Source organism: Macadamia integrifolia, unplaced genomic scaffold (assembly GCF_013358625.1).
Source record: "Macadamia integrifolia cultivar HAES 741 unplaced genomic scaffold, SCU_Mint_v3 scaffold_48A, whole genome shotgun sequence".
Taxonomy (NCBI): Eukaryota; Viridiplantae; Streptophyta; class Magnoliopsida; order Proteales; family Proteaceae; genus Macadamia; species Macadamia integrifolia.
In genome coordinates, this window is record NW_024870668.1 from 55,128 (window position 1) to 82,702 (window position 27,575).

Consider the following 27,575-nt stretch of genomic DNA (forward strand, 5'->3'; position numbering starts at 1 on the left):
TTTTTTTTTTTGGCTGCTGTCGAAAGGGAAAAGAAGGAAAAAAGGGTAGGTGGTGAAAACAAGAGGGGTCGGTTCTGGACAGAATCGATTTTTTTTTTCTGGTTCTGTCGCCTCTTCTACTCTTTTTTTTTTTTTTTTGTTCTCAGTTTATGTAGAACTGAAACAGAGAAAGGGGGAAAGGAAGAAGAAGATGGAAGGAAGAAGGGGAATGGGATCTTCGACTTTGATACCAAGTTGATGGGGGGCCATAGGGAAGAAGGGATGGAGGCCTTAGGTAAGAAGGGAAGAATCAAAGGGAGGGGAGGAGATTCACACGACCAAGCATAACCACAACTTCACCCAAAATAATTAATTCATCATTCTCTACCTGTCCATCGACTATAGCCAATATATAGAGGATCAAGACATGAAATTATAAACTCTACTAACATAGTATCTAGCTTAAACTAGGAAATAACCATAAAAAGAAACTAATGCAAAGGAAATAAATCCTAACTCCTACATTCAAATCTAGAAAATAAAATACTAAGTAACTACTAATTTTATTTCCAACCCTTGTTGGACCAAAACCCTGGTTTGGACCGGTTCTTCTTGGCTTCCAAAGCCGGTTATGCTGGTCCAACAAAGCTGTAGGTTGATACTTACAATACAACAAAATATCTAAAATCATGTTGGTCCAACCAAGTAAGGGCATCTGTATCTGCATCAAGTGTCACATACAAAGCCGTAGGCTGATACTTACAATACAACAAAATATCTAAAATCACATAGATAAAGAAAGATTTGATAAATAGCACTAGTGTCAAATACATGATACTGAATTCATATACACATACAAAATGTGAATTTCAGACATCTCCAGTGTTCTTACATATCCGACAGTATATATTATATAAACAAGTTTATATACACAAAAGATAACAAAATCACTAAAATGCACTCAGTAATCCTAGCCTCCAAGGGCACAGTCATCAGACCCGCAGTCGGGTCCTTGCTCCGCCTTTGCTTCTGGAATAGCCGACCAAGTGTCCAGAACAACTCCAAAAGTATCAGTGCTGGAACCTGGCAGCTCAACATTCTCTCTATCGAAGAAAAACATAAATAATGGGGTGAGCTTCACAAGCTCAATGAGGGGTGGAGGAAGGCCAGCAAACAGAATACAAATGATGCAATGCATGCTCCAAATCATTATATAATGCATATGAGCCCATTTAGTTATACTACTTCCTAATCCATTACTAGGTCCATTATCGGGATTTTAGTGCTACACAACGTAGGTGGTATCCCCTCCCCTAGTACGTCGGGTTCTAGAGATACAAGTTAGTTGCAGGTAGGAGTCAGCGGGTCTCGGAAAGAACCTTGGTCCCCCAGCCAACCCCTAGGTTAGTAACTCCAACAGTCACGTGTACAGTACGTCGTGTCGTGTTGCATCCGCCACTGGGTACAGTCCGTCGTACTCCGGAAGTGCATTTCTGATCAGGCTACCATTGAATGAGATTAGTCAGTTTATGGCCCCTTACTAACGAGGGGTTGTAGCACCAGATTTGTGATAGCCTAACCCATTGCCGTCTAAATGATGTTGTCCATCCACCATTCATCATACAAAATAATCATAACATGGTGCCGGAATTCCCCCTTCGGCCCCACTGTGTCCTATCTCACATTTCTTACCTCCACAGTCTACAACATCCAATACCACAGCCTTATATCTCACATTCACAGAATAACAACAATAATATCATGATATAACAAATCAATCATAACACATGATTCATGCAAAATATAAAAGAATTGAGAAACACTCCATAAATTATTTCACCACCCTCTCACCTCAATACCCAATCACAAAGTACGATAGATTCCCTTGATCAACTTTGTGTCATCGTCCGGTAGTTTAGGTTTCTAAACCAGTGGTATATCATGACGTAAATATATTTAATGCCTAACACACCTTTGTATAGGTTCTATGCTGAACTTATACAAACCCTTTCTAGCCTGTACGCCAACGTTATTTTCAAGCCTTGGGAATGCCGTGTTGTTCCACCTTATAGGGCCGAATTTGATTAAAGGGGTGTGTAGCATAACCCACTAGGGGGTAGGGCATCATTAGCAAAAACAGAGGCTGAACAGGTTTGTAGACACTCCACCGGCATGTGGGCTAAAGAGCCACCGACTGGCTGCAGGCACCTGCTGGTGCTTGCTATCTTCAGAATTTTCTGCCAGCCAGCTCTCTGCCCACTGTACTTGCTCTGCTTGGGCTGTGCAAGGCTCAAGGCCAATGCTCTCAGCAGCAAGGGAGAGGTCATACTATGCCTATAGGGTCACTTTCCAACCCAATTGTCCACTAATTACAGTAAGCAACTGCCCAGTTAATGTGTTGACCAATTTCCATATAAAATCCACCACCTACCCATGCATATCATTTACCCCTGGTTTCCTACCTCATCTAATGACTTAATTGGAGCTAGACAGCCCTAGGAATCATGGCTGAACTATGTTTCAACTCCAATTGAGTGTAATTGAGAGGAATTACAAGGAAAAGAATGGGAATTTTTGAAATTGCCCAGGTTTCAGCTCATAGTTCAGCAACTTGGGGTTGCTGGACTGCAAACCTAAGTTTTCCCCATCTTGCTGTTAGAAAATTTGTGTTAGGGGTACATTAGGAACTGTCTATTGTTAAGTGGTCCCTATATGTAATTTTCTTTATTTCCCTTATTTACCTTTCACCTCCCTTAGGGAGGAATATGTAATTCCCTAAACAATGTTTAAATCTAATGTGGGTGAGATGAGCAAAAGCTCATTCATGATTTTGGCTCCCACCGTGTCTCTCTTTCTCTCATCTTCTCTCCTTCTTCCTTCCTCTGTTCCATCTTCTTCCCTCATCTCTAATCCTAACATCCTTCATTTCTAACTTGGTATCAGAGCAGTACAAAGGTTTGAGAGTCAACTTTTTCTTCTTGCTCTATTCTTTAAGTCTCTCATGGAACCCTAAAAGAAGGGTCCATTAGAGGCTATAGTATGTAAAAGAGTATACAAGAAAGCCTAATGAAGCTGTGAAAACTAGTTGAAGACACTTGGAGAGAAATTTGAAGGCTACAAACACGGATTGGAACTCACACGGAGAGAAGAAGACCAGAATAGTATTACCGCCCCTCCCTGGTTCGACCTCTTCTTTTTCTCTCATCCATGCTGTGTTGGGAGATTGGACTGGCTCAAAGGAATCGCCCAGGGGTCTATATTTGACCCCCAAAGCCTTGCTTCCTGTCGTTGGGTGCTGTTGGAGCACTACTCCATTTTCCACCTATTGCCAGGTACCGCCATACTCTGTTTTTTCAGAATGTATGGTCTGAAATGGATGGTAGACTATGTATGGGTTGTGTTTGCTAGAAGTTCTCTCTCCTATAATGCTTGTGTGTGGTTGGATGAAGCTCCATGGTTGAAAACTTGAAATTGGTTTTTATTGGCTTTGCATCAAATCTCTATGGTTTACTAGCTTACTTTTTTGTTGAGTTTCGAGAAGTTTTTTTCTTTGTGGCTGGTGTTCCCCCTTGCCTTGGATTTCCCCTTGGAGTGTTTTTTAAGGGCATTCTTGCATTATGTCTAATCTCACGGAACCTTTGGAAGCTACATCGGGTGGGTCAAGTAGTACCAACCCCAGTTCGATTGTCTTTGACAATCCTAACACCCATATTTCCCTTGTGAAGTTAGATAGTACCAACTACTTGGATTGGTCACATTCTGTGAAACTATCCCTGCGGAGTAGAGGGAAGCTAGGATATATTACTGGGGCTATCAAGGCTCCCGCTATCGCAGACCCCGGATACCAGAAATGGGAAACTGCAAACTCTACTGTTATGACTTGGCTTCTTTTCTCCATGAACCTGAGATAGGTAGGAGATTTATAAGGAAGGAAACTGCCAAGGATATTTGGGATAGTGTCTCTAGGACCTATGACAGGGTAAGTGACTCTGTGAAGGTCTACCAGCTTCTGTAGCAGGCACTCTCCATGAAGCAAGGGACTAAGTCTATTACTGACTACTATAATACTGTTGTTGGACTCTCGGAGGAGTGTGACCATTATTGAGATCTTCATTTGACCAATTCTGATGATGAAGCCAAGGTCTATAGATCCCTTGAAAAGGAACATGTTCTGATACTTTTAGGAGGGCTGAATTCAGAATATGAGCAGATCCGGATACAGATTTTAGGCCGATCACCCCTACCTACACTTGATGAGGTGTGTAGCTACCTTCTAAGTGAGGAAACCGAGAGAGGTGCCATGGCTTTTACACCTTCACTTGAGAGCTTTGCTCTTTTCTCCACTACTCACAGAGACTGGCATGGAGGCGGCCTAGGTCAAGGGCCCTCCCATGGAGATGACAGGGATAGACGACAGTGTGATCATCGTGGAAATCCTGGCCACACTTGAGAGAGGTGTTGGGTCCTTTATGGTCATCCTAGTACACGTGAGGGATCTACTGGCACACGTGGTGGCCGCAGAGGTGGGGCTATAGATCATGCTACTGTGACAAAGATTGATATTAGAGGTCCTGTACAGACAGAAACCAATTCCTTCTCTAGGGATGATATTGCAGTGCTTCGCCGGTTTATGTCTTAGCTTGATAGCCTGTCTACCTCACAGGATGCCTCAGTTTCTGCTATGCATGTCACCACCTCGGCACCTTCCACAGCTTCGTCGTGGGTCATCGACTCTGGTGCCATTGACCACATGACTGGTATGTCACATTACTATGATTCCGACTCCATTTGCTCTGGTAAGGATAAGGTTCGGGTTGCTGATGGGACTTTCTCCTCTATCTCTGGTAAAGGCAGTATTCCTCTTACCTCTTCTATTTCACTTGCTTTTGTTCTTCACATCCCTAACCTTACCTTGAACCTATTGTCTGTGAGCACTTTAACTAAAACCTTGAATTGTTGTATCACATTTTTTCCTTCTCATTGTCTTTTTCAGGATTTGGAGACAAAGAGGATTATTGGCAGTGGACATGAGGAGGGCGGCCTATACCGTCTTGAGCCGTAGTTACCTCTTTTGTCTACACCATAGTCCTACGCATATGGCTGTAGTGATACTAGCTCTATCGACTCTGTGATGCTTTGGCATCAGCTTTTGGGACACTCATCTTTTATTGTTATGAGGAAACAATTACCTCATTTGTTTACATCTTTTTCTTCCACTCATATATTTCATTGTGAACCATGTACTTTTGATAAACATTGTTGATCATCTTGTTCTTATCATGGTAATAGATCTGTTGTTCCATTTCATATTGTGCATTCTGATGTTTGGGGACCTAGTCCTACTACCTCCCTGTTTGGCCATCGCTATTTTGTTTCTTTTGTGGATAACTTTTCTTGTTGTACTTGAACCATTCTTATGAAACATAAGAGTGATGTTTATGATTCCTTAAAAAACTTCTATCAAATAGTCCACACCCAATTTGAAACCAGGATCAAAATTGTCTGGTCTGATAAAGGGGGGAGTACATGTATGGTGGTCTATAAGACTTTTTTTACTGACAATGGTATTATCCACCAGCTTGCTTGTGTTGATACACCCCAACAAAATGGGGTAGTTGAGAGGAAAAATCGCTATTTGTTAGAAGTTGGTAGAAGTCTTTTATTTGGTATGCATGTTCCTAAAACTTTTTGGTCTGAAGCTATTCTTGCTGTAGCTTTCCTCATCAATCGCATGCCTACCAAAATTCTTGGGTCTCAAAACCCAATTGCACTCTTATCCCCTCAGTCTTCTGCTTTTGCTCTCCCACCAAAGGTATTTGGTTGTGTTTATTATGTGCATGTTAACAAATCCTCCCCCACCGAACTTGATCTTAAGGCTTTAAAATGCCTCTTTCTTGGGTATTCTTCCACCACCTAAGGCTACAAGTGTTATCACCCTTCCTCTCGTAGGCGATTTCTTTCCAAAGATGTCACCTTTCTTGAGTCTGCCCTTTACTTTGCACCTCATTAACATCCTTTTCAGGGGGAGAATGGAAATGAAAGTGAAAAGGCTACTGATGCCATCCCATTTCTTACTCCATTACCTCTTACTCCTTTTTTAATTGATATTGGTAAAAATAAAGAGGTGGATGATGTTGCTACTGTGATGAACCTTGTACAGAGAAGACACCTGTTATTGTGTACACAAGGACAAAGAAGACCTGTTAAGAGTCCTCCTTGTCTCCACATCCTGAGCTTGCTCTTCCTCAGTCAGGTAACATCTCCTCCCCTCATTTGGAGTTGGATCTTCCTATTGCTGTTCGTAAGGGTAAGAGAGCTTATACTAATCCTATAGCCCAGTTTGTTTCCTATGATGCTCTCTCTCCTACAGGTGTTGCTTTTACAACTGCTCTTTCTTCTACTTCCATCCCTAAAACTGTTACTAAGGCTATGTCAGACCCTAGGTGGAAACTAGCCATATTAGAGGAAATGATGGCTCTTGAGAAGAACTGTACTTGGACACTGGTTGACCTTCCCAGGGGGAGAATCCCAGTTAGATGCATATGGGTCTATACGGTCAAGTACCGATCAGAGGATTCTAGTGAGAGGTACAAGGCAAGATTGGTGGCTAAAGCGTACAGTCAAGTGTATGGAGTTGACTATCAGGAGACCTTTGCTCCTGTGGCCAAACATAACTTTATAAGAGTTCTTTTATCTGTGGCAGCAAACAGAGATTGGCCCCTATATCAGTTAGATGTGAAGAATGCCTTCCTCTATGGAGATTTAGAGGAAGAAGTGTATATACAACCTCCTCCTGGCTTCAAGTTTCCGATAGCAGATGGGAATCTCCTAAAGAAGACACTTTATGGTCTAAAACAGTCACCAAAGGCTTGGTTTGAGAGGTTCAGATAGGCCATTCTGAAAAATGGATACTCCCAGAGTCAAGCTGACCACACATTATTTACCCGGAGAGGTAATGGCACCATCACAACACTGATTGTGTATGTTGATGATATTGTGGTAATTGGAGATGATAATGAGGAGATAACTAGGTTGAAAGCTTATTTGGCTAAATAGTTTGAGATCAAGGATCTAGGACACTTGAAATATTTCTTGGGTATTGAAGTGTCAAGGTCTATGAAGGGAATCATTGTATGCCAGAGAAAATTTGTTCTAGATTTTTGAAGGAAACAGGAATGTTGGGTTGTAAACCAACAAGTTCTCCTATTGAGCAGAATCATAAGCTAGGAGAGGATTGTGGCCCTTCCCTTGTTGATGCAGGGAAATACTAGAGGCTAGTGGAGAAACTGATTTATCTGTCTCTGACTCGCCTAGACATTTCTTATGCAGTGGGAGTTGTGAGCCAGTTTATGCATGCACCCAAGAGTGGGCACTTGGACACTGTGTACCGTATCCTCAGATACTTGAAGTCCTCTCTAGGAAAAGAACTTTTGTATGCCAGGAACAATCATTTGAGGATTGAAGGCTATTCCGATGCTGATTGGGTGGATCCATTTCCGACAGAAGATCTACATCTGGTTATTGTACATTTGTGGGTAGAAATCTTGTTACATGGAGAAGCAAGAAACAACCGGTTGTAGCTAGATCTAGTGCAGAGGCTGAATACAGAGCTATGACTCATGCTGTTTGTGAGCTCACTTGGTTGCGTCGGTTGGTTCTCGAGTTGCGGTATGACACTGAAGGACCTATGAGACTCTATTATGACAACAAAGCAGCCATAAGCATTGCTCACAACCCAGTACAACATGATAGAACAAAGCACATTGAAGTGGATCGGCATTTCATCAAGGAGAAGATTGATTTTGGTAATATTTGCACACCCTTTGTGAGGACATGTGATCAATTGGCAGACATCTTCACCAAAGGACTCATTCCTCACCAGTTCAGTACCCTCTTATGCAAGCTGGGAATGTATGACATTTATTCACCAGCTTGAGGGGGAGTGTTAGAATATTTGTGTTAGGGGTACGTTAGGAACTGTCTATTGTTAAGTGGTCCCTATATGTAATTTTCTTTATTTCTCTTATTTACCTTTCACCTCCCTTAGGGAGGAATATGTAGTTCCCTAAACAATGTTTAAATCTAATGTGGGTGAGATGAGCAAAAGCTCATTCACGATTTTGGCTCCCACCGTGTCTTTCTCTCATCTTCTCTCCTACTTCTTCCTTCCTCTCTTCCATCTTCTTCCCTCATCTCTAACCCTAGCATCCTTCATTTATAACTCTTGCACCCTATTGTCTGGAGCTGAACCATAATAAGAAGCATGAATTGGCCATGCTCCAGCTTCAATTCAACTCAATTGAGGAAAAATTTCAAGAGTTTAAGATCTTAGGAAAAATCTCCAATTTCCATTTTTAAAATTTAGCAAGGATAAATTTTAAAATTAAAACTTCATATTAGCTGGATGAACTTGTAATTACTAGCACCAATTACTAAAATATGATCATGCGTGTTGAATCCCCAAGCTATTAGAGCTTCCAGAGATGGGTCAGAGTGAGTCTGGGTCTCTGAACCCACTCTGAAATCCCAATTTCAGCAATTGATAGCTACAGATCATCCCAGGAATTAATTCTGAACTCAGTTTACTAACTCTTAAGTCCTCATGCACATGGATTCTAGCATGTAACTACACTGAATTACAAAATTTTAAGGTTGAGGAAGGACTTACCTAGGGTGTAGGTTGCCTCAGCTGATCCCAGAAGCTGTGATCAGCCCTTCTCCCCTCTCTCTCCTTGCTGCTCCATCGAATTTTGGCAGTAAAAATGGTGAACAGTAACCAATTGGTCCTTAGGGCCTGTTTGGCTGAAACCCCCATAAGATGAATGATGCGGATCCGGGCTCCAAAAGTTGGAATCGGATCGCTTATGGGTCCACAATTAACAATTAAAACAGTTTTCAAAGAAGTAGGGGCATTCTTGTAAATTCAGGCACAACTCTAGCACTTAAAAGAGATGAAAATAGATACTAGGGTCAAACTGGAATAGAAAATAGAGGGGTATTCTGAAATTACTAACAGAAAAGGGGAATATTAGAGCACAGGTTTAGGACACAGGGGCTTAAGTGTAAAATTAAATAGTTATCTCTAAATTAAAACACTAGTGGACTTATCTCCTTCCTCCCGATGGAACTCCAAGACTGTAGAACAGGAAGGACTTTGGATCACAGATCTCGTCCTCCAGGGCTGGTATTGACCTGAGATTTCAGGTAATGACTCGCAGCAGCAATACGATAGGAGAACTAACTTAAACTTCAACAGTCCCAAATCAGCCCCTTCTTGAAACCTGCAACTGAATCTGGCAGAACCGTGGAACCAGATCTGAAATTCTGGTCAGATCTTCCTGTAGAGGCCAGACTTTGTCTTGAATCTGTGTATGGGGAGCCGTTTCTATTGTAGGAATGAGCCCCAAAAATCTTGAACTGGTCTTATGGGTATTTGTAGAGGTCGAGTCCCAATACTAGGGCTGGAAGTACCGCCCAGAATTGGGAAAGGAAAGAAAACCAGAAAAAATACAGTGAAGATGAAGGAATAAGGAAGAAGTAGAGGAATGGATTTCAACGAAAGTCGGGGAGGGGGAAAACAACTCACGGCAGCCATGGTTTTCATACCAAATTTCAATTCTTCAAAACTTCAAATCTGAAATTCCATATTGTATTACATGACTACTTAAAGGAAAACTCAAAGCATCTCAATGGTAACTAATTAAAAATGGAAACTAGCCTAGATAGAAACTAAAATAAAAATCCAAGCTAAATAAAATACCAAATGATGCGGAACCGGGTTCCAAAAGTCGGAATCGGATCGCTTATGGGCCCACAATTAACAAGTAATTCAATTTAAACAAACTAGTGGCAGTAATGTAATTTATGGAACAACTTAAGAACCCCTTTTAGAATGAAATAGCTGAATGAGGACAGATCTGGAATTAATCCGAAAGAAAACTCAATTCTGGAAATTTATTTGGTGTTTCTAATAAAGAGTGGCAGAATTGTAATTATAAGTCACCAAGCTAATAAATAGGAAACAAGGAATAACGTGAGATGAGATGAGGGGTATTCCTGGAAAGATGGGTAAAAACTGATACTTAAGGTAATAACCAAGTAAAGGGAAGGGCAATTGAGGAATAAAAGAAATTAGGGTAAGTTACCACTCACGATAGAAAGTAGTCTTCTTCCTTAAGATCAAAACAGGGCAGACGATGGTGAGAAACTTCAGTTCGAGAGAGCTTCTCAGTTAGGCCTCGGCTTGGCCTAAACCTTCAAAGGAAAGGTCGCCGCTGCAGGTCGTCTATGAATCCAGCACCACAAGACCTCGACAGCCCAGATCTGAATGTGAATCGAATCTTCAACTAGGCTTGGTGGTGGTAAAAACTCAGATCTGAATCTGGTTTGTATTTCTTCACAGCAAAAACCAAACTTTGGTGGAGATACTCTTGGGATTGTGTCGCTTACTGGTTGGGAACTCTCTACCAAAGTCTCAGTCCAAATAGCTTAAAGGAGAAGGAGATCGATCCTCTAAACTAGGGCTGCAACTGTTGTGCAGAACAGGGTAAGGGAAAAACCAGAAAATAATAGAGAGGAAGAAGAAGAAGAAGAAGAAGAAGTGAAAAGGAAATAGGAGAAGGGAAAAGAAGAGATTAAAAGATTTCAGAAAGGGAGGAAGAGGAGTTGGTAGTCAAGGATTTGAACCCAAAATTCTTCAGTTTCATTCAATTATTCAAATCTCCATCAGTTTTCTTCCATTACATGGCTATTTAAAGAGAATCAAAACATTAAATTGGTAGTTTAATTAAAATAGAAACTATCCTAATTGGCAACTGGAAATAAAAATTCAATCTAATTGAAAATACTAACAACTAATTCTATCTCTAAAAGGAAAGAAAAAGGAATCAAATCAAAGGCTATCTCAAGCCCAACGCTCAACTGCATCACCAAATCAAAGAGATCCCTTCCATCGCCCAACTGCATCAGTTCTCCCGGTCTTAAAAGAACTTGACTCCGTCGAGTTAGGTTATGCTCCCAAGATACCCTTGTAAATTGTTCGCTGATGAGGTGGCATGTATCCCGAAGCAGAAGATAGGAACACAACTCCAAGAGGAGAGAGAATAGGCTGATGTGTCACTGGAGCAGGAGTCAGCCGACAACGTGGCATGTCTGATAATGTGTGTAGCCTCATCAAATACATACGACCTCCTTGTTTCACCTTGATGGTGTTCCGTGCACCATCATAGAGGATACCAGCATGTCGCTGCCAAGGTTGCCCTAGAAAAATGTCGCAGTGTGCCAATGGGGCGACCAAACAGGTGACATGGTACTGTAATAGCCCAAACTATAAGTGTACTCGAACTCCTGCAGTGGCCTCTTCTCGAGATGCGGGTCCAAAACCTTGCACGTGAATCTTCTTGCAAAGGTGCTTCTGTGGAAGGTTGTGTGCTCGAACAAATTCCAGCAGATATAAAATTTGCTTCTACCCTAGTATCAACAACTGCATGAACATCATTAGGGTTGGAGCCACGCAAGAGAGTACCCTTCTATCTGAAGAGAGGAGCTTTTTCAACTAGTCTGTTTGAAAAGGATGAAAGACTAGTTGAATGAGCTTCTACATCCTCATCACCATAGTCGAACATATCATCTTCCTCGAGGGGATAAGGATATAAAACACTCATCTTCAATCTTCTCTTCAATCTTCTCTGTCGGTTGCTTCTCTACTGCATTCACAGAACGAGTCCTATTGGGACACTTGTTGTAGTGACCCTTCTCGCCACAACTATGACATCTGATGTTCTTCAAGCCATCACTGTCCTTGACGAACTCTGACCTTTTTTCTTCAACTCTGCGAGCTTCAGGCTTCTTTTCCTTCATACGTGGTGGAGGTCTATAAACTGAAGAAGTCTTAAGCATACCCTTCCAATAAATGGACTTCTCTTCAGCTGTCTTGGCATGAGCCGTTGCCACATGAACGGACTTGAAATCAATGTTAGCCAACTCGAGTCGGATCTCAGTACTTAGCCCACTGATATATCGCATTACCCGTTGGTGGTCTGTTTCCTGAAGTCGACACCTTGAAGACAGTTTGTGGAACTCAAGGGTGTAGGAATCCACATCCTTGTTGCCTTGTTGCAAGTTAAACAGTTTATGGAACATTACCTTCTCATAATTAAGAGGAGCAAATTTTTCAGTCAGAATCTGCTTCATGACCTCCCAATTGATAACGAGTCTAAGTCTTTTAACAAACCTTACATGCAATACATCATCCCACCATGAACATGCATACTCAATAAACTTGGTGAGGATATGTTCACACTTTTTTTCGTCTGGAGAGACTTATGCAAAAATCCTCTCAACTTTGGTAAGCCAGTCAATAAATTCCTCAGGTCCCTTTTCATCACTGAACTCTAGAACCTCAACTTTGATGCTATAATCTCTGTTAGAAAATTGTCGGGTAACATCTTGGGGTATAACAGGATCACGTTGCACTGGTTGATGTGTATCTTCAATCCGTAGGGCATTAAACTGAGGTGGTGGTGTAGATGGTCCTTCATCGACTCGTGTTTTAGACTTTTGCATAAAAGCAAGAATCTTAGCGAGGGCACCTTGAGTGTCGTCCATGAACTTGTCATATTTGGCCTCATTCTTCTCTACCCTAGCATTAGTTTTCTGTTAGTTCTCAAGTACCTCACGATACAATTTGTGCAACTCAGCATTGGTGATATGACCTGTCATGGTTAGAGAAGTGCAGGAAATTTTCCCTGCTACCACTTGATGCGGATCCGGGTTCCAAAATTCGGAATCGGATCGCTTATGATCCCACAATTAACAACTAAAACAGTTTTCAAAGAAGTAGGGGCATTCTTGTAAATTCAGGCACAACTCTAGCACTTAAAAGAGATGAAAATAGATACTAGGGTCAAACTGGAATAGAAAATAGAGGGGAGGGGTATTCTGAAATTACTAATAGAAAAGGGGAATATTAGAGCACAGGTTTAGGACATAGGGGCTTAAGTGTAAAATTAAACAGTTCTCTAAGTTAAAACACTAGTGGACTTATCTCCTTCCTGCCGATGGAACTCCAAGACGGTAGAACAGGAAGGACTTTGGATCACAAATCTCGTCCTTTAGGGCTGGTATTGACCTAAGATTTCAGGTAACGACTCGCAGCAGCAATATGATAGGAGAACTAACTTCGACAACTTCAACAGTCCCAAATCAGCCCCTTCTTGAAACCTGCAACTGAATCTAACAGAACCGTGGAACCAGATCCGAAATTCTGATCAGATCTTCTTGTAGAGACCAGACTTTGTCTTGAATCTGTGTATGGGGAGTCGTTTCTAATGTAGGAATGAGTCCCAAAAATCTTGAACTGGTCTGATGGGTATTTGTAGAGGTCAAGTCCCAATACTAGGGCTGGATGTACCACCCAGAATAGGGAAAGGAAAGAAAACCAGAAAAAATAAAGTGAAGATGCAGGAATTAGGAAGAAGTAGAGGAATGGATTTCAAAGAGAGTCAGGGAGGGGAAAAACAGCTCACAGCAGCCATGGTTTTCATACCAAATTTCAATTCTTCAAAACTTCAAATCTGAAATTCCATATTGTATTACATGACTATTTAAAGGAAAACTCAGAGCATCTCAATGTTAACTAATTAAAAATGGAAACTGGCCTACATAGAAATTGAAATAAAAATCCAAGCTAAATAAAATACAACAAACTAATTTCTAAACCAAAAAAAGGAAAGTAAATAAGAAAATTCCCAAATCAAAGAGATTCCTTCCATCGCCCAACTGCATCAATGAATTTCCATGTAAACCTCAATACCCAATGGTGGACCCCCACCAATTTCTGACCTATTGGGTGCAATTTATTCAGCATTAGGACCCCTATATACTGGGTGAGTATGAGGCCTCGCAGCTGTAGGGCAGTGGGCCTCACACAGGGAAGATGTCAAATTCTGCCCTGTACAGCACCACCGGCCAGCCGGTGGGAATCTGTACTGTTCTGTCCACCATGTCCACCCTCTATATTAAACCCCCACAGGCTAGTTTCTTGCAGTTCTCACCTATTGGTCCACTGTTCTTGAAAAGCTCTCCAGTACAACTGGCAGGAGGTGCATTGGCAAGTGGGGTCATCCTTGGCTTCCAAGCACTCCACCATTGCCGGTAGAAACATGAGCTGTGTTAGACCAGGGTATCACAATAGACCGTAGCAATCCAGAGGTTACCAGTAGTTTCTATCTTGGGTGCATCACCTTAATGTAGACTAGGATAGGGAGTCTAACCAAGTCTCAACTGTAGAAACTTTTAATCAAAGAGCAACCAAGCAACCACAAATAACCCAATAGAAGAATACCAACAAAACAGAATTTAATCAAGCACAAATCAGTCCTATTGAGTACAGTTATTCCAATAGTTCAGCAGCCAGATAGCAATCAGATATCAGGGACTAAAACACCAATAATAGGGACTGAATTAAAGGAAAAAATAACCAAAACCAAGCTCAAACTTCAGAACAATCGACCCAAAGTTTCTGGGCAGAAGTCCCAATCGGCCAGAATGGGAGACTTTCCAGATTTCACAATTGGATGGTCTGATTACGCTCAGATTAGGATCGAGTCTCCTTCAAGGTAAGACTCACACTCGATCCACTTTTCAGACCCATGAGGTGGCTGTAAATCTCAGAACAGAAAGGGGCCGATAGGAGAGAAAATTGTAGTTATGAACCCAGAATTTTACAACCAGTCAGATCTCTTACATGAGTCGATGAACCTTGTAGATAATCGTGAAAAGAAAAATAAAAAAACTTGAAGAAACCTCCTGAACTTCACGCTGCAAGGAGTCGAATGGATCAAACACCACTCTCTTCCCCTGTGATCAAACACACAACAGTCCCAGCAGAGATATAGCAGCAAGCTTTTTTTTCATTCATAAATCGCAGGGCTTAATGGGAGCCCTCTTTTTATTTATAATAATGATGGGGGGTTACAAATAATAGAAACTCACTTTAGTTTCCAAAACTGAAATAGGAAACTAAATAAAAGCAAGTCCTCTAGTTATTAAAATTAAAAATAGAAACTAGGAAATAAGAAATATTGAAATTAGAAACTAACTAGGTACTGTAACTAGAAACTAATTAACCCCATCAAAACCCAACTAAAAAGGAAACTAATGAAAAAAGGAAACTAACTAGTAATCCCGTACTCAATCTTAGAGCCCCTCTTTTAAACCCATAAAAGTGGCCCAATACACTCTAAATCACATGGACTGAAGGCCTAACACATATACAACCCAACCCTAGGCTTATTCCTAATAAAACAAGTATATTTTGGTTATTAATCTGCATCACACCTAATAACCAAAAGTTAAAATTAACCCATCATTTTGGATACAGGTGTAAAAGGACTCTTCCAAATTCCTTCATCCCTTTAGATGGGCTTTGTGTGTCTCCCCAGATCCAAAGGTAGGTGGGCCTTAGGTGAATCCAAGAGGTCAATACTGCGAACATCCTCAAACTTATTTGAAAGATTATCTCCAAGCATAATAGCATCCATGGTTTAAGATCTCGGGGAGATCTTGCTAATATTTTTTTTTTTTCAAAAAGGCGAGACTAGATGCATGGCGAGGTATAAATTATACAAAAAAGTCGACCGAGATCTTGCCAAATTGTACCAAGATCTCACCAAATTTTGCTAAGATCTCACCAAATCTCATCTCTGTCTTGCTTCTCTAAGGAGCAAGGATTTTGGTGCTTTTGCTTAATGATCTCCATTCCTACACTCATCGAAGCTTCAAGAATAGAGAATATTACCTCCTCATCCACATTTGGAATCACATTTCTTCTTAAGAACCATTTTAGAAAAAAAAAAAAAAAAATCTTCTCAAACCAATTAATTCATAGAAACATCATCTTGGTTTACATTGGTTTTTTTTATATATGATGCATATAACACTGATCTATGGATTCATTGAGGGAAATATATTTTTCTGTTTAAATAAATGATGCATATAACATTGACATTATGTTCTTATGTGGCTTATCTTATGTCATTTCAAATTTTCAATGTATGTGAATGTGACTCATCATTCGTCAATGTTAATTGTTAAACAATTAAGTAATTATCTATGATGTCTTTTAAATTCTTATGATTATGTTGTGTCATGTGTTGATTGTGAAATGTGGATTGTGGAATAGAGCATACTAGCCTTGGGTCCGAAGAGTCAGAGACTATTTACATAGGGCACAAAGTCAAAGTACTATTTTAAGTTTGATTTAAAAAAAAATGATGTTTCCATTATGTTTAAAAGGCCTAAAATAGGGTAAATACAAAGTTTCAGAGGGCTACAAAGACCATATGGCCACCGAAACCAACCATCGAGTCGATCGGGAAAAAAATACATAATCCACCGAGATCGAGATATCGCAAGATCTCTCTTTTTTGGATTAGTGAGATGGGGTGCAAGAGAGAGATCTTAAACCTTGATAGCATCTAGGTCTCGTGGGTCCATTCAATGGTCAGAATCGATTCCTTCTGGACCGTCTCTCCTCCCTCCGATGCTTCTTTTGGAAAAAAATCGTTAGCACTAGACCTTATGCCCTTGGGACTATCTTTTTTTCCATTGGAGATAGCATCTCAACCTCCTTATGGATTGATCATTGACATTCCTCTAGTGTTCTTCTCCCCTTAGTCCAGATCATTTACTTATCTAGCTTAGGTAGAAATGTAAGCGTTGCCCCCATCCCGAATGGGGTATGGTCCCCTCCCCCCTCTCTCACCTTATGGATCTTTGGGCTGCCCTCTCCCCAATTCCCTTAGTCATCGTGGAATTTTAGACAATTTCTTGGCTCTCTTCTTCCTCAGGTAGATTTAGTTCCTCTTCTACGTGGGATTTAGTCAGAACTAGGGGTCCTCTTATTTCCTAGAACAAGTTTGTCTGGTTTGAAGGTCACATCCCCCACCACAATTTTCACTGCTTGGCGTGCCCTTTACAACTACCTCCCCATGCAGGCCTTTCTTATTTACTAGCACATTCATGTTCCCCCTTCCTGTTGTCTATGCTAGAATGGAAATGTCGCACCCCACCTTCACATATATGAAGGCATGTGACATGGAGATACCTCTATGTCCAAACAATTTTTCTAGGATCTATGATGGAGTACTTTAACGCCACAATTATATGAAATTATCTACTAATCAAAGTAATCCACAATCATAAATATAGTACAACTGGTGAGTTCACTAATTATATTGAATATGTACACTGAATTGTTTACATCATAACCAAAACATATGTAACATCATCTGTATAACATTAATATACACAAAAGAATCAAAAGGGGAAAATGATCACAGTCATCAATCAGATGCTCCATAAGCACAATCATCGACGCATAGTCTTAATCATGCTTCTCATACTCCTGTGCCCACAACGCATCATCGTAGCTGGTGTCTCTACACTAGTGACTATCTGAGTACTTATGTCACCATCTATTAATAACTCCTAGTTTGTCTCGGCACTAGAATTACCATCAGCCACGTCGGGAAGTGTCCGCTTCCAGCAACAATCATGTAGTACCATGGATGTGGTATTCCAGAATTGGTTCATCGGGCCTAACACAGGTGGGATTGGCTAATACCTTTCCCCTACTAGCAAGGGGTTGTGGCACCTGGGTTGTTATCCTAGCCATATGCTACTAAAATGGGTGCACAAGCAACAACCATCAATCAAGTCATAAATGGGAACATGGTGCTCGAAAACACTCTTAGCCACCCTGCATTCCACCACAACCACCACAATTACCACATACACACCTCACACAGAAACACACCCCATCATACTACAGTGTAATAAGTAACAACAATAAAATGCATGACATGTGCATACACAAAATTAAATTAATAGAAACACTCCTTAAATTAAAAAACTACACCCACTCACCTTTCATCTTGATGAGGTGTTCCCGGTCAAAATTCCCGTACTGTGAGGCCTCACCGCTTGATGGTTCTATTCAAGTGAAATACAATGGATTCAGGTCAGCATTCATGTCTTGGGTTGGTCCTCTTAAAAGTCAAGTTACTGTTTAAAATTGACTTAAAAATCACCTTTTAGAAGGGTCACTGACTAATGGGCAAGTTGGTGGTGACCCACTAGTGGGGTGACCAGCTGATGAACTGATGCAATTAGGCGTGGGAAATTGTTGGGAGTAATTTGGTGATTTTTGTTTCCTTAATTATTAGCGTAGGGTGTGGTAAGTTTAGTAGGAGATTTTATTTCAGTTGCTATTTAAAGTGGTTTCCAATTTATTTAGCTTCCATTGTTACACTTAGCTTGCCTTTAAATTGATGTAACCCAATGAAGAATTCAGATTATGGAGAATTAAAACTTGATTAAGATTTTGGGTGTGAACCATGGCTGCCGATTCCTTCTTTTCCCCCTCTGCAATCTCTTAAGCTCTTCTTTCCTTCTCTGATCTTCCTTCCCTCTTTTCTTCCCTACTCGTTGTTGCCAATGTGCTATCCTGTTTCTAGCGACTCCTGCTACTTACAGATCTGAATCAAGCAATACCTGCAACCGAATCTGAACTGATCTCTACGGTCCTCGCCAGTTCTTCATGAGGTCTGGAGTGAAGGTTTTATGCTTAAGGTCGATTTCTCCATCTGATTCTCAGGTTGAAATGCACACAGGACTGTATGGTCGAACTCAGAAACCGTTGCTGCTTTCGCTTGTCCGCTAGGATCAGATACTGGTAACTTCCTTTGATGGTTTGAGGGCTGTTTCACTGGATTATTACCGGAGTTTCGCAGGGTGATGAGTTGCAATTTCAAGGCCCTACTCAGTTTGATTCACTCTCCTAGTTGGGGGTTTCGTGGTCGGAGTCATAATCCCTTACCTTCGTTGGTTCTGTTAGATCGCAAGGAAGGAGATGACGACTTCTTTTATTGCTTTAGTGACCTAATTAGTGATAGTTATGACTAAGCCCCTCTTTTCTAAAGTTGTGTTTTATTATTCCCTCCCCTACTATAGCAATTATAGATTACCCCTCTTCTAATTTTCTATTTCAGTTTGACCCTAGTAGTTATTGCCATCTCTTTTAGTGCTTGGGTTGTTTGTGAAATTACAAGATTGCCACTCAACCATTGAGATATTTTGTCATTATTGTGGGCCCTAAGCAATCCGATTCCTACTTTTGGAACCTGGATCCGCATCATGAACTAGAGGCTTCTGGTCTGAGAAATTGTCCATCGGTTGATGGTCACCGGCTGGTGGTAATCCAACGGTGGTCATCAACCAGTGAGGCCAAAAATCTGGGATCTTTACCCAGATCTTCACCCTTGAACTCCTTAGTCATTTTAGGTGTTTACAATTACTTGAATTTCCTACTGCATCATGATTTTTTTTACAATTTAAGTGGTTTTCCCCCTACTTAGGTTTATAATACATTCATGCAGCTCATATGTAACCTAGGTAGTATGCACTTGACATAATTTAGCACTTATGTATCATGGATTTCAGTAGGAACATCCTTCAATCCATAATTGGGCTTTGTAGCACAATTTATAAAGGGAGAAAACGAGAATTTACTTGGGTGATCTCCAATTCCAATTATGGCACCTCAATTTCATACTTAGGGTCTTCCTATGTTAAGTCCCTAGTCAATGTATGAGCTTAATTAGTAGGTCATTCTAGCTTTGGGTATGATGAGATCCAATTACATAGCTTAGAAGTGAAAGAGGGAGAGAGAGAGAGAGATCATTCACTGACCTGTGTGTGTAGGTAGTGAATGCTTGTAGTAGATCTCTCCCCTTCAGCTCAAATTCTCCTCTTCCTTTTCTTCTTCTCTTCCTTCTTCACATTGAGAATGAGAGAAATGAGCTTAAGTTACACTATATATACTTGAGCTCTTACCACTAAGGCTTGTTTGGCAACCAAATATAATTTTCCATTTCAAAGGTTAATTCTCCAATTGGCACATGTGGTGGGCCCACCTCCAAATGAGTTGGTACATTGATCTACCAAAACATAGGTTGTATAAACCATTGGAGGTGATCTGGAGTACATAGTTGCAAAGACTCGGGCCCCACGGGTGGAACCCCTCGATGACTAAATACTTACCCAAACTTCCTTGGTGGCGTGAACCCTTTCTAGTTGTCCTGACATGAGTAGCATTTGTGTGTCCACATCTACCCTTGTGGCAGAAAATTGCTGCTATCCAATAGTCATTGACACTGTCCACATCTTGTGGTTCATCTTTGATCAACATCATAAAATTAGGGTACGGGTATCACACGAAATGAAGATGTTAACCATCTTTGCTTCTCCTTCCCTTTCTCCTCAGTTATTGAGAAGAGGGTCCTTAAAGGTTGTTGGCATGCTAGATCACGAGCTCTTCCTCGTAGTAGAGAGTGGATTTGGATTGACATGACTTTTGGTGGATCTACTATTTGTGATACTGTGGGAAAACTTGCCTTCTGTGCCACCATCAACCACATTTGAATGGAGTGAAATCTTTGTAGATGGATATTCAATTGTAGATCTTCTGATAAGATTTTGAATGCCATCTATTTTGATGTTAGCTCTAAACTTGATTTTCTCCATCATCGGAGTGTTAGGGATTCCCCAAGGAACAGGCTCATTGTTGTCTCCTAGGTTTTCTCTCTATCTTTTTGCCCCCTCCCCCCCTGATGTTGTGGCCTCTTTTGGTTTGTGGTTGTTTTTCTCCCCCCTTACCTTGGGGTTCTTCCTTAACGAAATTTTTATTCATCCAAAAAAATATTTTGAAATGATTCTCATGATTAAACACTTTAATCACATTTAAATTGATGTCCTTTTTCTTATTCCACTTAGTCAATGGGGTATTATTGTCAATTAGATCTCATCTAATTACCTAGGGCAAGTAAGGGTAATATGGTCGATTCATATTGTCAATTTCAGTTTCGAATTTAATGACCAAATCTGGAATTTTAAAATTATATTGACACAGCAGTATCGGGAGCATCGTGCACTGGGTTGTTGTTTTTAAGGTCCAATCTGGTTCAACCCGAATTGAGGTCCATCACCCAAACAAACCCCAAGCCCATAATCCATATTCCATTTGTGTATATATATATATATATATATATTTTTTTTTTATTAATTTGATAATTCAAAATTGCCATGTGGGTAATTGGGTTGACTAATAGGCTTTCCTAATTAGACTCTACTTCTAAAGTTTAATCCAATAAGGAAACCTAAATAAGAAATACAATCTAATTGCAACTTTTTAATTTAAATCTAAAAACTCTATCATCAAACAGAATCAAATTCTTTTTCTCAATAGGAAACTTAATGACAATAGGAAACATGACTTTCACTTTCCTAATGCAGATGTTACTTTTATTGACAAAGTTTTGTATGACTCCATTAATGGAGCTTGAAGAACATCGAAAAGAAGAAACAAAGTTGCAGAAAAAGTAAAGATGGTGAAGAATATGACCATGATAATGGAGTCCCACGCATGGTGAAACCCCAATCTGATCATGGCAACCCAAGGAGGCTATGATTTGGGTGGGTAGCAGCCTCTTTGGCCACTGCCCTCCCTCATCTTTTCATCTTCTTCTCTTCTCTTCTCCCTCCCTCATTTCTTTTTTTGAGTGCTCCTATAGCACCCACCCCCACAGGGTGCGCTACAGGCGCACAAACGTGAATACAAAAAACTCATACGGGTTTGAAGATTGCTTTCAACTTGTCTTATAAAAAACGATTTTCTAATGGGATAAAAAAGGGCAATCATTGCTTTATAATTATTATCTTTATTTAGAATAGATTTTCTTCTATTTTATTTAATATAAGGGTAATGACTGCAGTTTAAAAGGTTAAAGCAATCACATAACCACTGTACAGTATTGTTTAGATTGCCTCAACCATCTTTATTACTTTTAAACTGCCTCTCTCGATTTAACTTGTTTTCCCTCTCTCTCATCCGATTCCTCTCCCTCTTTTGCAATCGGCCGCCCCCTTGAAGGAGTTGCATTCTAGATTCAAAAAAACCAGAATATAAAATAAGAAAAGAAAGAAAAGAGGAAAAGCGAGGTAGCAGCATCTTGGCCAATTCCAGGGTTCACGGCATTCTAATGGGTTACTGCCGTTGTTGGAGCGAGTCACAATTCCGATTCCATTTGAATGAGCATTTCTACCAATTCCATTCGTAGGGGTAATAGTAGATCCTGTCGATTAATTCGGTCCAGCAGCTCTGCACCTTCAAATACAAATATTAGAAAAGGCATTTGAATTCAGGGTCTGGAAGAGTTTGAGAATGTGGGAGAACTAATTTTTCCAATCCAACTAATGAATGAACAGGAAGAACTCCACCAGCGAGCAGGTGTCCATCTAGCAGATAGAAAGCCCAAATCAATCCAGCTTTCATAAACCACAGGTTGGAGTGTGGGCCCTATGTTGAAAAAGAACAAGATCAAAACCCTAAATAAAAATCAGATTTTTGTTGGCATATCTATCGGACGCATCGTGTTCATTGACGAACAAGGCTTTGATACACTTGAAGGTGGCGGCGGAAGTGCAATCGATACAATATCGAAAAAACATAAAATTTCTAGGCTAGGATTTCAATGAATATACATATGCATAGAACACAAGAAATGGGATTAGGGTTACCTAGAATGCACAAGTAGCACGCTCCTCCAAAGAATTGCAGCATGTTCTTGATCGTCGTCTACTGATTCCCTTCTAGTTCCAAATCTCCTTCATTCTTTGTTCCTGAGGAAGAAAACTCTCTTTCTCTTGCTCTCAATTTAAATAAAAAACAAAGTATTGTGTGCAACTGATTTTTGGGCCAAGGCTTCTCTTTTATAGAAAAGATTATGGAAAAGCTTAACTTAAAGATTCCAGATAGACTGATGAGATCGAGCCATGTGGTGTGACCCTAATGAGTGACCATTAAGTTGTCGTTGATTTCACAAAAGAACAACAATAGAGAGAAGAAAACTCAATCAACCATTAGAGGACAGAATAATACTAGAGAGATTAAAATAGAATAAACAATATGTGCATGAAAGGAGAAAACAGAATCTGAACTTGGGAAAAGGAGAAGATAGAAAAGAAAGGGCTATGGACCTAGGCCTCCTGCCCAGAACTCGACCAACATTTTACTGGTGTACTTGGCTCTCTATCAAGCTACCTGGGCATTCCACCAAGGTTGTCATTGCATCTCACAAGAGCAAACTGAATCTCACAGCAAATCACAGCAACAAGCAATAGTTTTTAAAAAAATTGTTGGAGGGTCTAGGCCCTTCTCTATTTATGGCTCCATAGCAATTACTAAATTAGGAAGTCCCTATGTATGGTAGGAGGAATCCCTTAGAGCCTAAGTGTCTCTTCAAAATAGGAACTATTATAGAACATTGCAAAATAGAAACTAACTACTTAATCCTGTGTGGGACTTAAATCCTGAATATTTTGGGCCTATAGAATGGGGCCATTACAATAATAACCCCACAAATATTAGAGCACATGGCCTATACAACCCATTGGGCACTCAAGTTAAGCCTTAAAAGTAAACTTGAACTTATGGTTCAGTTGGACCAAAAAAAACTAAACCAAGTCCAAAACAACAGGAACATCTTCTCTTCTTGCATGAATTCTGTATCAAGATATGCATAAGCTGATTATAGAAATCAGGACACATCTCTACAAGTTATAATTGAATGTATTACAAGCTTATTGTAGCTTATACATCTGTTCATCTGAGTGTTTTGTCTTCTAACTGAACTACAGCATCTGCCTACATGCAGTTTGTCCCCTGGAATTCAAGCAACCTTCTGCAGTAATCAAAGCGTGCCATGACTTAGCTGCTCCCAATCCGTCCTGCTGTAGCTCATTGAATACTTACATTGCGGGGATACAAAAGCAGATGTTAATAACAAATAGGCAGGCCATAAATTGTGCTATGTTGTTTGGGTCAGTGTTACAGAAAGGTGGTGTCATGACAAATATTTATGAGCTCTGTGATGTTGACTTGAAAGATTTCAGTCTCCAGGGTATATTTTTGTTTTCTTTGTTTTTCTTTGTACTATTTTTTTAGGGGCTTATAAACTTTAATCAGCTTCTTATGCCCTTTATCTAATTCATAATTTTGTCTCTGTTTTGCCAATCTGCACCTTGGTATTGGAGCAGCATATGGTTATCAAGGTTTGCTATTATATTCTGCTTCCTTGTTCAGATCTTATTTTACCGTTCTTATTCTAATATCTTGAAGGATCATAGTCTGCAAGCATCACTTATCTATAGAGAAGTAACAGGACATTTGTCTTGGACAGTGGGCTGATTTATATGAGCACCTTGGAGGTCTTATAGGTTGCACTTCATGCCAGCCTGGGAAAATAATGTGAAACTATCCAGTCATTTGACTTGCATCTAGATTCTTGCAGCTTTCTTTCTGGTAGTATGAAAGAATGAGACAGTTATGATATTTTTTAACAACACTAATTCAATCTTTTTCAACCAAAAAATAGAAAAGAAAATGAATTTTTTTATAATGTTGCCGTTAGATAGTAGTGGTCATTCTGCAAACTTATCCCAACACTTTTACATTGCTAAATTGCATGAGTGTCTTTTGTACTGCGTCTTTTAATTAGTCTCAGTGTATTATTGACATATGAGCTGAGGGCCATGTTCAAAATTTTGAGTGCAATCGGATGAAATTTGCAAAATATTTCTTTTTAGAGGTCAAATTCTGCGAAAAGGGATGAAATTGTCAAATTTGAGCTAAAATTCTCCATATTGTCAAAGTTTTCCCAAGGTTTGAAATCAGCTCACCAGTTTTGAAGTTTCAGATACTAGCTGAGGGACTTTCGAAACTTCTATATTATAAAAAAAAAAAAACTGAATGCATGCATTTTCTTTCTTCTCTGTTTATGTCATTGTTTCCATATATTCATAAACCAGACAATATCTTAATTATCTGTGATTCAACTGGTGTTGTTCAAAAGATCTCCAAGCGTTGCTTAGTGATATGTGATTTTTGCTACATCTCCAGATACTCTATTGATTTCTTAATTTTATCTTTTAATAAAGATGATGTATAGTCACTCAATTTCTGCATATGTTATGATAACATCTGAAGTCTAAATTTTATCTAGTTGCAGGGTGTCTCCTTCGAAGCTTGCCTTCAGATGTGGCATATGATAACTCCACTGGTATTAGCTTTACATGTGATTTGAGTGACAATATTGCTGCACCATGGCCATCATCTTCCTCGCTTTCATCCTTATCCTTCTGTGCCCCTGGTAACTTGACCTATGATCTTCACATACTGAAAAGAATCAATTTAGTGTATGTTAGCCAACTGTTTTCTGTTCCTTTTTACAATTTGAAGCTTGTGGTTACAGGGTTTCCTGCCTGGTGAAGGTTTGACATGACAGATCTTCATACAAATATGGGGGATCATCTGGATTAACCATACATAAAATTCCTTCTTATTGTCATCCCTGTGACTGCTTCATGTGGCAACTTGGCTTTTGAGTGATAGACCTTTAATTTTGTTGGGTCAACAAAAAAAAAAAAAAGGTTTTGAAAGTGAATCATTTTGCCACATGATAGGGGGGCTGTGGAACTGAAACTGTACCATGGCAAAATGTGTAAACTGTTATACTTGGGAAACTTTTAGGCTGCTCTTCTTCTTCCAATGGTCAACAATCCTTTCAAAATGGAAACCGCTTTGCTTTTTTCATCATGACTCCAATTTAATGGATATGGATTACTAAATGATGCAGTAGGATGGGGTTGGCTGTTGAGTTTGTAATTGCTATTGCTATGTGTTGGTTCTGTCTTGGAAGTATATCTCCTCAAGTTTGCTCTTTGAAATTTGCAGAGATGTCTTTGCCTGCATTGCCTACTTCAGAAACCTCGGCAAATCCTGGTAGGTAACTTTTGGAGTTAAATGCAATATTTACACTTGGTTTCTGGATTTTCTATTTGATTATTCTCTTGAAAAGCTTCTTATAACCTATTCCTGAGTTAATTTAATGCTTACCATAGTACCTTCTGTTGCATATGGAACCATCCTGCGACTTTTATTACGTAAAGTTTCAGTATTATTCCTCCTTAATCCCGGGGTTATGCCTTCTTTTTTGCTTATTCGTTTGATACATTATTGAGGATTCAAGATATGGTAGCAAATTATTTGTGACACATATGAAGGATATAATGTAAATATAGTTATGCAGTCAAATGTCAGAAAAATCCAGTTTGCTGCTATCCAAAAGGGCAAGTTTACTGCCATCTGAGAGAGGGCCAGTTTACTAGTGTTCCATGTATTGGATAATGTGGAGGGTACACATGTGTGACTTAATGGAGTCTGGAGGGAAATTTGGTTGGGGTGACAAACCACACGTAATATGCCCACGATGTTTAGCTCATGGAGTGAAAAATGAAGTGTGCACCTTAGAGTGTTAATATTGTCTAGTGTTCGAAAGTGCCATAACACAACTCATCAAATATTTTATATTGCATTTGGATTGAATCATGCTGCAATTTTAGTTTTGCCTGCAAACTACTTTTAATTTTAAGCTGTCCAGAAGCTGAAAATTTGCCTGCTATCTGCAACTGCATATCAGCTAAAATTTTTGGGGTTCTATGATGCAGGTTGTTTTTCCGGAGGATTTGGATTCCTTTTACCCATTTTTTGGTTTTTTCTTTCTAATATACTGGGCTGAACAGAGTTACCTGAGCTTCCAGCTGGCAGATGTTAGAGACGTGGGATATTTCATTCCCGCGGCTGGGGTATGTGTAAATTTGGCATCCATTTCTCATGTATAGCATCCTTTCCTTTATTCCACCCCCCCCCCCCCCCCCTTTCATTCCCCACTTTTGATATTCGATTCATGGCTCATTTGGTTTTCATGAATCAGTTGGAAGGAGATTTTAGGGTGTCAAATGTAGGAAATTGGTACATAACCGTTCATTTTAGACTTGCAGCAATGACAATTAACGAAAAAATGAATTAGGTCTCCTTGAGGTCATCGTGGTGTTCCTTTGGGGAAGAGGTTATATTGCGTTATGGCTAGTATCAAGTGTTAGGCTTTGTTTGGCTGCAAAGAGAAATTAAAAGGAAAGGGAAGGGAAGGGAAGGGAAGGGAAGGGATTTTCAAACCTGAAACATATACTCTTGTAATCATTATCACACATGATTATATTACCAACTCCAAATTATTCCATTTTTGGTTATAAAAATCCACTTTACATTGCATCAACTAAAATCTAAATCCCATTATATGAAAGAAAAAAAAAAGAAATATATCTATAAAGCATCATCACTAAACATGGTAAAGAAATTTAAGTAGTTTATATTACCACGTGGAATACTGATTACCTAAGTTTCTCTTTTAGGTTTAAAAAATTTCACATTCCTTTCCTTTCCTATAATTTTCCTTGCGACAAATAAAGTTGTAGTTATTATTAGAAAAATGGAGTATTTGTGTAGATGTAGGGAATTCATATTTCTCCCCTGTGAGTAACCACCCTACCTGATCTCACTGCTCATAGGGTCTAGAGACCACCTATGGGTGGCGTGAGAATGGGTGGGGTGTTACATTTGTTTTATCTTTTTATTTTTG

At 39.8% G+C, this 27,575-nt stretch overlaps 1 protein-coding gene across 6 annotated transcripts in view; it reads left to right on the plus strand.

Annotated features, from left to right (window-relative positions):
* LOC122071669 (uncharacterized GPI-anchored protein At1g61900) overlaps positions 1-26,771 on the plus strand; it is a 64,151-nt gene extending 37,380 nt beyond the window's left edge. For 2 of the 6 annotated variants that reach the window (XM_042636047.1, XM_042636046.1), the window contains 5 exons: positions 23,754-23,999; positions 24,136-24,150; positions 25,101-25,247; positions 25,832-25,879; positions 26,605-26,771. In XM_042636047.1, the coding sequence (XP_042491981.1) occupies positions 23,754-23,999; positions 24,136-24,150; positions 25,101-25,247; positions 25,832-25,879; positions 26,605-26,675 (527 nt within the window). In that variant the 3' untranslated portion in view covers positions 26,676-26,771. Of the gene's footprint in view, positions 1-23,753; positions 24,000-24,135; positions 24,151-25,100; positions 25,248-25,349; positions 25,691-25,831; positions 25,880-26,604 lie in introns of those variants that run through there. The other 4 variants (XM_042636049.1, XM_042636052.1, XM_042636050.1 and 1 more) reach the window with 4 other exon arrangements.
* The last annotated feature ends 804 nt before the right edge of the window (positions 26,772-27,575 follow it).